Source organism: Perca fluviatilis, chromosome 2, assembly GCF_010015445.1.
Source record: "Perca fluviatilis chromosome 2, GENO_Pfluv_1.0, whole genome shotgun sequence".
Lineage (NCBI taxonomy): Eukaryota > Metazoa > Chordata > Actinopteri > Perciformes > Percidae > Perca > Perca fluviatilis.
The window spans coordinates 27,687,705-27,699,857 of record NC_053113.1 but is presented as its reverse complement, the minus strand read 5'-3'; the positions used below and the strand labels follow the sequence as shown (position 1 = coordinate 27,699,857).

The window sequence follows — 12,153 nt, the reverse complement described above, 5'->3', positions numbered from 1 at the left end:
TTGTCTTTTCTAGTTTTATAAACAAATTAGCCGGAAAGTGAAAGCCAGGCATTTCAGCGTAGCTTTATTTCCGAGAATGTAAGCCTCTCTTAATTTAAGATCAGGAGAAAGTCATCCGTTCGTTCCTCTCCTCCCACCTGGACTATTGTAAATTGGTTTACACTGTTATTAGTCACTTATCCTTGTCCCGCCTACAGTCAGAGAAAAATTCTGCTGCTTGACTTTTGTCTGGCTTCAATAAATGACACAACACCTCCCTCACATTTGCTTCCTCTCACTGACTAATTTATTACACCAATTTATTTCAGAAGTAACTTTAAGCTTGTGTTGGTTGTCTTTAAAGTTGTAATCTGTTGTTATGAATGCTGTAAAGCATAGTAGAATGGCGTTCTTTACCAACGAGGGACACATGGGCTGGCACCATCACATTAATGTAACAGCCATTTAGAAGGGAATAAAGAACACAACAAATTGGCAACCATTTCCTAAAAGCACCCTGTGGAGTTTTCTTACAAACACACAATGGTATGTTTACATTCGTAATATTATTATTATTACATAATAACTGCATTAAATGTGAGATCAGCATGTCATCTGAGACTTTCTGGCTTTTCAGCTCAGTAGCAAATTAACTTGACTTAACATAGTAAAAGCCTGAGACCTCTAAAGCATTCAAATAAATGAGCAGAGTGTGTGGAGTCCATACCCTGAAGAACTCCTTAGTAGAGCCTGAGTCCAGTGTCCCGTAGGCTATCTCTGTCTGTTTGGCCAAGTCCTCTGCGCTCTCTATGGGTGAGACCATCCTCTCCACAGTGAGGAAAGCAGCCAGGTTGGCTGTGTAAGACGAGATGATGATAAGAGTGAAGAACCACCACACACCTCCAACAATACGTCCAGACAGAGACCTGGAGAGAAGACAGATGGAGGCGAGGTAGGGAGAAACCAACGAAAGAGGGGAGTAAGCAGTAAGAGGTGGACAGATGCAGAAGGTTAAGAAGGAGGAGGGCAAGATTGAGGAGATAAAGGAAGGATTTGTACATGAGAAATTAGCAGGATGAGTAGAAGGATGATGAAGAAAAAGATGAAGTTAAAGGGATGAACAAAACATAAAAGAAAGAGAGTGAAATAAACAGAGAAGGAAACATAATAAAGATTAGTTTCTCAGTCAGAGATATGCAACACAACCCACTGTCGTTTTACAAAGCATCTTTTGACACCAATGTGTGCATGGCATTACCGCCAAAGCAAATGTCTTTCAACCCTTGAACCAAATCAGCACTAACAATAACAAAAGCTACATGAAACACATCGTAATCTGGGTGCTCCTCCATCTCTCTCATCCTCATTCTCTTAGGCCACATCCACACACGTACCAAAACAATCTTTTTTTTTCCCGTCTTCCCTGGCATCGTTTCAAGAATGTTTGCGTCCAAACGGATCCATTTGTAAATGACACAACACGCTACTTCATATGACAGGCCTATAGGTGGCGCTGTTTCTGCTACAGAAATTCACCAAAAAAGGAGAAGAGGCGGAGCATGCGCATAAAGCTTGCACGCTGTATACAAACAGACAATAGAAGAAGTAACCAAACAGCCCTAGTAACCCTAATAGGCCAACATCTTCTCCAGCAGGAACACAAGCATGTAGTCCGCCATTGTTGTTGTTATGAGATGTTGTCGCGGGATAAGAGGTCGAAGGCTAGAGGTCGAGGGGTGTGGTGATGACATCATCGATGCACAAGTATGCGGCTTCGCCGTTCAAACGAAGACACAAGGGTGCCGTTTTCAAAATTTTTCACACTGGGACCAGTTTTCAAAAAAGTGCGTCTTCAGGCAGTTCATTTACAAGATTTGTGCGTTTGCACCAAAAAGCGTCTCCGTGTGGATGGCCCCTTATTCTCCATGTTTACTCTCTTTATCTACCAGTTGTGAGCTGAAGCATCAAAGTAAGTGGCAATTCATTTTGTTTGCACAAACTTGTTTACACTGAGTAAAGCAAAAGAGAGCAAGCGAGAGTGAGCACATTAGAGAAAAGGAGAGAAAGATGGGAGAAGGTAGCAAAATGTTAGGTTTTCTTCTTCTAAAATATAAAAATGTAGAACAGCCATCACATTTACAGAAAATGAAAAGGAACATGTTTTGTAGCATTTCACTTTCAGGTCTTGCCTAATCTATGTTAAAAGGTGTAGCTCAAAGGAATATTCACTGTCAATATGAATCCCTCCATGTTGTTTACATTCAGTAAGTCCAAATGTCTCTTTGAATCACCTTTCAGTCATAGAAAAGTTTGTGTGCTCATTTCCAGATGACAGTAATTAAACATTTTCTCAAATAGGTAAATTGACTGTTAGTAAGTATTTCACTTAGGCCTACTTTAATTTATTTTGTATTTTGTACAAAATATGTAATGTAATGCTATGAGAGCAATGAGAGTGAACCAAAACAGTAAAGTAACAAAACAAAACAAAAACAGTGAGCTGAAAGATGCCCCAACAATATATTATTATTTTATATTATTATTTACTTTGGGTGACATTCGTATCCCCTTACACACAATCATAAAATAAGGCCCAACATTTCTCGGACAGGTGGCTGTTTGGTGGTGATACCACTCTGATGTGAAAGCAGTGACATACAAGTTATTTTTTAGGCTGGGTTTTAAGGAGTGCATGCTGAAGTGAGAAAAAAGGAGTGAGAGAGCTGAGAGGTGCATTGACGCCTGACTCGGCATAAATTGTCACCTTTTGGAGCAACTCTGCATTCTGCTGCCAGCACACCTCTTAATCCTCATACAGACACGCACAAATATAAATTGATAGCATGTGTCCTTGAGGCATTGATCTGTTTACCTGAATTAATGAACCTGGCGTACACTGTGATGGATCATCCTGACAAAGAGCTCTTAGGTTTTGTTTTATACTTATTAGGAGACAGCGGAAAAAAAATAAATTCAACCAGGTCAGACTTCATGATGGAAAGATTAAGATAGTTTTGCACTGAAAATGTTGACAATGGACAAGAGGGGTCCAGGAACATGGATGATATGTATTTAGAAACTCGTTTTAAAGGGTCCTACAGGGTCTCCTGCAGAGGCCAACAGCGGTATGCAATCTGATTGGTTAGCTGGTAAACGAACTGTGACAGCATTTTAATCTGACCTGATGGAGTGACTGTGTGATTTGAGCAGACATCCAAACAAAAAGACAAGGGGGGGGGGGAGTAAATGCAAGGCAAAGCAAAGGAGGATGGCCAGAATGCAAACAGGAAGAGGAAGATGAAGAAATTGAGAGGTTCAAGAGCAGTGCACTTCTTCACTGTGCATTATGCTCAGTATGTTAACAATAATGTCATTACCAAAATGTGGCTTCTATCTCGTGAACCTGTGGAGCTTGAAGACATGGGCATTCATTAATTTGTGTATATTGTGTCAGTTTAAGTGACTATAACAAATAAATAATCCATCTAAATTCATCTGAAATCCCATTTAGCCATCCCTTATTGTAGTTTTCTATAGTGATGGCCAAATGAAGCTTCGTCAACCATTTTCTTTATTTTCTGAGCTCACTAGATGGCACTCTCTGTTCAAAGAAAAAGGTTAAAGGAATGGCATTTTGGTGTTTTCCCCCTTTGTTGAGAGAGAGACCCATCTAGTGGGCTCAGAAAAAAGAGAAAATGGTTCACGAAGCTTCATTTGGCCATCACTAGGTTTCTATTAGTATAAGGTAGGGAAAAGGCCTTTGGGGAAATATTCCTTTATTGCCTCAGCTGGTGCCAACAAGTCATATGGAGGCAGCATATTGTTACTGATATTAAAGAGTAAGGCCCACACTAGCCTCTAACTAGACTGAAGTGACATTTGCAGGTATGTTTACAAGCTGTTTAATGGGCTACAGCTGAACAGCTAATTACTGTAGCTAACTGGCCTGCAAACCAACATGCACTTTTCCTTTTTTAAATTAGGGTTGTTAGTATACCTACTACCTAAAACATGTGTTATGATGTGAGAAGGAATTTTGGTTTCAGGAGGAAGCCCACACAAATACAGCAAAAATTGACAAGCTTTTGGACTGACGCCGAAAGAGGACAGACTCTGTAGTGGCAAAGCACATTACAAACAGCCAACTGTTCAGATGTGAAAATCAACTTATTTAATGTCCCTGATTTTGAGTTTGTAGAGAAAAGTCAGATGATAAGACAACCACCCTACAGAGGAAAGAAAAACTGATTGGTTGAGTACAACATGATGAACAGCATGTCTCTTTCTAAATGTGTTGTACTTGATTTATTTTCTGTGTGTGTGTGTGTGTTTTCATATGTGCACATACATTTAGTTCCTATTCCTGTTTAGTGCATTTTGGTGTACATGGGTGAGCTTAGGGACGGACATACTTGATTCTTTATCTGACAAGACAGTGTGAATGTGCAAGAGTGTTTGTGGCAGAGTGAATATGTGTGGTGTACTGCCTGTGTGTGGAGTTGTGTCATGTGTGTTGGTATGCAACAGGCGAATCATTCTATAGCAGGTCATGTATCATCTATGATAGCCAACAGATTGCCTCCCCAATCCTCTGTGTGAAAGATTAATGGTAAGCTGTTCCCCCCCCTCTCTCTCTCTCTCTCTCTCTTCCATTCTCTCTATATCCGTCTTAACACACACCCCCAAACACACACACACACACACACACACACACACACACACACACACACACACACACACACACACACACACACACACACACACACACACACAGTTCTGAGCTATACAGTTTATTTTCATCCATTGCATCTGAACAGAAGTGACTGCAATTTTAGGCAGGCTGCGTGTGCATGTGTATGTGCGTATGATCTTGCATGTGTGTTCTATTTTCCTTCTCATGAGGACTAATAGAAAACAAAGATGTTTCTCCGTCGTTTAGTCATCAACTTATTTCCTTAGACTATGCTGTTTGGCTGCATTACAATTATGACAGTAATCACAATCATCTGGAAAGAAAAAACTGTTAAGGTAATTGCTATAAGAACAGCATACAAACACACAAACACACTTACACACACATGCCTATGCACAAACACATTAAAGCGCTAAAGTAGATTGATGCTTACACATCCAAACACACAAATACAGGCAGACATACAGACACGAACAACAAACTGAGCCAGCGCTGGATAGTTGTTGTCCACAAGTATGTTTTTCACATAGACTGTATAAAATATGGGCGTAGTTTCAGTGATGTCACCCATAGCATTAGCTTTGTTTTTCAGTTTGTATGTCTTTGAGTTGAAAAACATATTTTAGTGTACTATTTAGCTGTAAAATGAGAAAGTTTGTGACCAAGCTGAGCCAAAACCAATCACCGCCCACTGGCAGGAGCAAACTTTCTCATTTCAGCAGTACACTAAAATATGTTTCTCAACTCAAGGACATACAAACTGAAAAATACTGTCTTCTCTGTTTCTGAAAACACTGAGGTGAGAAATAAGCAATGCGGTAACAGAATCTTGATTCATATTTGATCAGTGCTTCCTAGTTTTACTGTTTGACCGCGGTTCACGATGTCATTGACACTGCGTTAGAGACTGCTTGGATCTGATTGGTTGTTCTTCTTATGTCATTAGGAGCACCATGAGGAGGCAGAGGAACATGATTTTTTTTCACAGATGATCTGATTCATGTTGTACTGTCATGATAAAGTGACAGTGACAAAAAGTTATTTTTTATGAAACTGCTTTAAATGGCAGTTTTTACATGTACAGTTTTATTTTGTCTGGATGCAAAAAAGAATATGAAATCAACGTTTGCAAATCGTAAGATTGTTAAAAATTCAATTCCTTGTACGTTATGACATGCCGACAGGGGAAATGCTAAACTTTTTGCTGTTATCCGTTTGGGGAGCAAACAAGACATGTTTTCTCAAGTAATTGTGACTGACATGTTAACAAATGTTGAGACTGATAGTTATGAGTGTGTCTGATGTTGTGGGAAAGTGAAGCAGGAATGTTTGATTAGTACACAATAAAGGACAGAAGGACAAATGCAAATAGAAATACAGACAAACATTGTTTCTTCTTCTTGTCTTTTAACTTTCTCTGACATGGAAAACAGGTGTGAAATAAAGTGAATCAACTGACTGGTTAAAATAGGCAGAAATGCTTTACAGTAGATGGAAGCAGAATAAAGGGCGTAAAAGCAAACAGACATACATGAAAGAAAATCTGATTAATAGATTAAAGATTAGATGCAGCAGGCAGATAATGAAAGGCAAGATAAAATAATAACATATTGGTGAAGCAGAAAAGATACGAGACACCCAGAGAGAAGATCATTCACAGGATTTATGAAAACGTTTACTGGTAAAATTCATGAACACAGTCAGTCGGTGGGACAGGGTTCTAATCAGTGACCTTGAGATCATTAATTAGTCAGTAAGCCTCAGTGCTCCACTGTAGTTAGTTGGTCAAACCATTTCCTGGATCTGTTGCTATCATTAACTATTCAACACACCCACGACCATTTACTCAATTCTCACGTGTGACACTCACAAACACACACTGACATACACACACACTCAAAGCCAGAAGTGCACAAGCCAGCAGCAGACAGACACACACACACACACACACACATACACACGCACGCACACACACACACACACACACACACACACACACACACACACACACACACACACACACACACACACACACACACACACACACACACACAAAAGAGAGCTGTAATTTCAGATGTTTATTGACAGAGACAGATTTAATCCCTTTGAGATGTTCACTGGTGATCAGTTTACCTCCCTCTCCTTCTTCTGCACTTACTCTTGGTCTTCCTCAAGGTACAACCTGTCACTTATTCATTTCCACTTTTTAAAAATTCCTGTCCCATCATCTAACTGTCCATCACTGTGTTTTCACCATTTGCGAGGTGACCGAGCCAATCAACGACAATACAAACCCAAAAGCCTGGGCCGAAAGATGACAGGTGTGTGTGGTGCAAATGCCATCTCAAGGTCACTCTGACAATGTGTGTGTGTGTGTGTGTGTGTGTGTGTGTGTGTGTGTGTGTGTGTGTGTGTGTGTGTGTGTGTGGTGTGTGTGTAAATTTGTTCATGTCTGCTGCCATCCATTACATCTGCTTGATTGGAAAGGTGAAGGAAACACAAGTCGGTGTGTTTGCAAAAGACAAGAGCATGTGTGTCTCACAAGTGTTTACTATTATGAGCACGCACACATGCCACCACACAGACATGTGCTGTAATTTCTAGCTATGAAAATGTCTATTAACTAAGGTGATGATTAGACAACAAAGCAGCAGGAACAGGCACTATGTGAGAGAGCAAACAAGAGGAGATAAAGGCTGGGAGAAAGAAAGGAAAATGATAGATAAAGTAAGAAGGGAGAAAAAGTGGGAGAGTTGAATAGGAGTGTGTGTTAGACTGTGTCTCCCAGACTGCAGGATGACTGCAGCAGGGAGAGTGGGACCCACACTGAATACCAATGTACTTATATGGCAGCTCAATACACAATACACAACTACAAAACAAACACACACGCATGCACCGCACGCACGCACGCACGCACGCACGCACGCACGCCGCACGGTGTATAGGGTCAAACAACCAGTGTGTGTAACACATGGAGAGCAGCTGAAAGACAGACTTAAAGGTTAAGAAAACACAATATACAAGACAGAAGAGATTTTAATTTAGAAAGAAAAACACAAACACACTAAATAGCCAACCATTATTATAATTCTATAATGTTAATATAACATTGTGTATATATATAACATTTCCACCTTGTAAAGTGCTTTTAAGCACTGACTTGTTCATTGCATAAAGAAACTAAAGCTCCACTTGTGTAAAATTACACCTGCCTTATTGGCCTAAAACATGACACCACAAAGAAGAGTGCTATTCTCTGTAATTGAGACCCTGTGGATGTGATCTGAAATTCTGGCCGAGTATAGAAAGACTAGCAAGACATTCTCCAATTCTTTTATGCATTCTCCTTTATGAGTAATTGGCTCAGTGTGTTGTTGTAGAAGTTGCTATGCAGCTCACACAGGGGCAGATAAACTGAGAGAGTGGTATGTCCTTAATGTAGTAATAGAAGTACATGTTAAATATTGAAAATGTCTGTTTAAAGGAAAGTTGCACGCAGGAATACATCTTGTGATATGATGATATCTTTGTCTTTGTTTTAGCTGAAGCACATTTCTGCTGTCAGATGTGACTGAAGTTAGCATTATGACCTTGTCTGCCTGCAAAGGTGAACAAGAGAATGGGAGATTAAAGTAAATGTACTGAGGGGACAGAAAAATGATATGACATGATGATATGCATGACACGTATCCTTTTCTAAGCACATGATCTAGTGTCTCTGCAGAGCACGGTGTCAGAGTGAAGGGTCATCCATCACATGGTTTTATGGCAGAAAGTCTGGTCTGCAGCCTTATATCATTTCTTCATTAACAAATTTAATGAATGAGTTAATTTCAATCTTTTAAGATTATGTCTTTATATCTTTCTACCTCCTCTTGCATAATCAGAAATTGCATCATTACTGTGGCGTTTCAGTCAGTGAGTTCATGTGGAATGGTTATATGTGGATACATACAAGGTACTGACTGGTACATGTTTGACGTCTAAGCAAGTCAGTCAAGCCTCATCACTCCCTGCAGTATACACTTAAGCCCACGCGTAGAGTGATTAGGGAGTGACTCACTACAATCAGCAGCTACAGGTGAATGCAACTGATGATGATGATGATGATGATGCTCACAGTGAGCAGCAGTTTAGGCAGAACAAAAGAGTGAGCAGAGCGTGACAGATTAAAAAGACGAGTGTGGTGGGTTTGGATGCAAAGAGCAGAGTGTGTAATATCTACAGTAAGTAGAGCAGCGCGACTAAAATGTAGTGAAGCTTCACTCCACTGTTTTGTTTACCTCAGAACCATTGACACTGACAACAACAAGTGTTGTTCTTCAGGCTGGAACCTTTGGTCACGTCAGTTGATCTGAATGGTTATCAATTATGACAATGACATCTCATAACTAGGACAATAAGTTCACATAAACACTGTAGCACTAACTTATCCTGCATGACCTTAGGGCCTTTGTGTGCGTATTAGATCATCGAACAGTGTGCCTTCTCCCCCCACACTTTTCCTGCTTCCAATACCTTTTGTAACTTTCTAAACCAACAATCCAGCTACATCAGTAAATATGTTGCATTACGCCCACTACCACATATGATTAATTGCTTCATCTTGTCACTACAACAGCAGGCTTTTCAATCTGAGCGTGGCCAAAACTTTTGCCTTTAGATGTGGTTGGATGACACCTTGTGTGAACCTTTCAAGCATACTGAACTATTTACTGTATACTGCTGCTTGCTTAAACCTAAAATAATTGCCACTTGGGGGCAGTGTAAACAAGTTGCGAAAAGAACATTGACATATCATCGCCTTTTAGGTTGATATGGCAGACTTATTAGCAAACAGTTGCTTTTTTTTACACATCCAGCAATCACGGCGGACCTTTTATCATTTATTTGTAATTATGTTTGTGGCCACCTGGTGAATGTATGTCCAATATTAACTCTTTATTACAGTAAGCTTTGTTTTTGGTCAACTCCTGAAGGAAATATCTGGCTCTAAAGCTGCTAAATGCTCCATTGTGTTCACCAGTGGGTTTTTACAGTTTAAAGCAACTGCTAAACAATGAGCTGAAACTCACTTTAAGCTCTGTAAACCCAAGGGGAGCTGCAGATTCAGCTCAGGTGATAATTCTCTGCAGGTTCATCATTATGAGTGACACTTTTCACATTGTCACATTGTTTTTTACATTGTAATCTAATACATTGTTGTAATAAAAATATTGATTATAGCTGTAGGTACAAATCTATTGGAAAACAAAATAACGCCTACAATAAATGTAATAATTATATAATAATCTAATTTTAATAAATGTGTGGTTTAGAGTGCTAGTGTTACTTTTATATTTGTGCTACCACCATTGTGATGTGCTGGTCTTTCACTCCTTCCTTGGCCTCCCCCTCATTAGGAAACAGTAATTCAGCTTATGTTAGCTTGTATACTGTTAATATTACATTTTAGAGATGTGCATCGCCAAAACTCTGTTCTGTACTCACCAGGGGGTTGCATACCCCAATCCAAATCTGCTGCATGTTTCCATCAGTTTGCTCCCTGTTCATGCTGGGAGCAGAGCCACACCACTATTACTACTATTACTATTACAGCTGTAGCACCAGTCTTTGCAATATGGTTTATCTCATGAGACTGACATTTTGATGATACATGAAACCTCATGTTGAATTTACATGATAAATCATTATTGCTGCACTTATAAGAAAAACATCCCAGACTTAAGTTTGCATTGAAACCTCCTTGAAAACATGAAAAAAAAGTACAGAAGTGACAGACTTCTCATTCTACGTTTATAATCCGGCATTTAGGACTGCAGTAGTCTTGGCCTACAGAGGAGTTGAGCTATATTGGAAGTGACAGGGCCGGGTGATTTGTATGACGAACACTGGCTTCATGTTAACTATCACATTATCGCTATGACAGCTGTAGCTTATGCACACACATATATAACAAGTCCTGCAAGTAATGAATAGGTCTGCATGTGTGTGTAAGGAGTGTGTGAAATGTCTGTGTATTCACGTGCACATTTTGTGTGTTTTTGTGTGTTCTGGTATGTGTGCGTGCAGCTGGTGAGAGTGTTTTCCATTTTGTGTGTTGGGGCTAGAATTGGCTTGTCAGTCACAGTATAGTTAGTGGGAAGGGGTGGGAGACGCCAGGTGTCAGGGAGCGGGGGAGGAAGGAAAAGATAGAGCATGAAAGAGATGGATGAAAGAGCGAAGGAGAAGGGGAGAAGAGCAAAAGAGGAGGAGAAATAAAGTGATGTTTGGGCCGCTGATGTAGAACTTTTGTCTTTTTCCCAAAAGTAAAATGCTAATGGGAAACAGAAATGTTTGAGAGAGACTGGGGCTAACACCAGGTTTAAAAGCGGTAGTAGTAAGTAGTAAGTAAAGTCCTTGAGATGAGAAAAATATTGTATGTACTGTATTGTCAGTGAGCCTGGACATTAATTAAAGTTGATATTGAGAAGGGAGTTAGGCTTTCTGGGGTTAAATTTTTTTTTTTTTTTTTATATATATATTATAACATTGAACATTTAGTATTCGGAAGACTTACAAGATAAACCCTATTTCCTTCTACACAGGCAGCAGAGATGGGAAGTAACGAAGTACAAATACTTCGTTACTGTACTTAAGTAGATTTTTCGGATATTTCTACTTTACTTTACTATTTATTTTTGTGGCGACTTTTTACTTTTACTCCTTACATTTTAACACGAATATCGGTACTTTCTACTCCTTACATTTTAAAAATTGGCTCGTTACTTTAGTTTTGTACAAGAGGTCGTAATGTCGGAGAATAGCGCGGACACGCCCTCACACTATGGCCGAGCGCGTCTACACAGAAAAAAGTGAGAAAAAAGAAAGAGAGACTGCTGTCCAGAGGATAATCAGTTGAGATCGTGTGTGTGCGTCCTTGTAAGTCGTATAACTTATGTTGTCAGTTCATTTAAGCCTGTTGTTGTGTTGGTCTATAGTTCCTGCACAGTTAAAGTAGGTTAGCTAGTGATTTAGTTGTTTGTGTTCTTCACCTGTTAGCTAGGTTTCACGTTGCTTGTAAAGCATCAAAAGAGAGAAGTTGTCTCTGTCCGTGTTTTACAGACACACCTGGAAAGTTGGCGAAGTTGGAAACCAGCATCAGTTTTAAATAAGGTCCTAATCTAGTCCTCACTAACAAGTTTCAAATAATTTCACTGGAGTTACCGTTATTATTTTTCACGTGATCAATACCGAATTCAATCTAATTGGATGGGAATATACTGTAGGCTACGTTGCATGTAACGCACCACTACAAGACGACTCGACCGATTCGGCTGCATTTATTTGCGGCAAATAATTGCAGCTTGATGGTGGTAACGTTAGCACTAGTAGTCATGATTGAAAATGAAGAAAACAGAGATCCCAGAGATTAGGCAGACAAGCAGCAAGACATTCCCAATCATCCCTGGCCTTATCTGAGAGAGATGTTTGAGATA

General features: G+C 39.7%; 1 protein-coding gene across 5 annotated transcripts in view; it reads right to left on the bottom strand.

The window, feature by feature from the left end:
- gria4a (glutamate receptor, ionotropic, AMPA 4a) overlaps positions 1-12,153 on the bottom strand; it is a 112,486-nt gene that overhangs the window by 22,190 nt on the left and 78,143 nt on the right. For all 5 annotated transcript variants that reach the window (XM_039781865.1, XM_039781874.1, XM_039781900.1 and 2 more), the window contains one exon: positions 707-905. In XM_039781865.1, the coding sequence (XP_039637799.1) occupies positions 707-905 (199 nt within the window). The remainder of the gene's footprint in view (positions 1-706; positions 906-12,153) is intronic.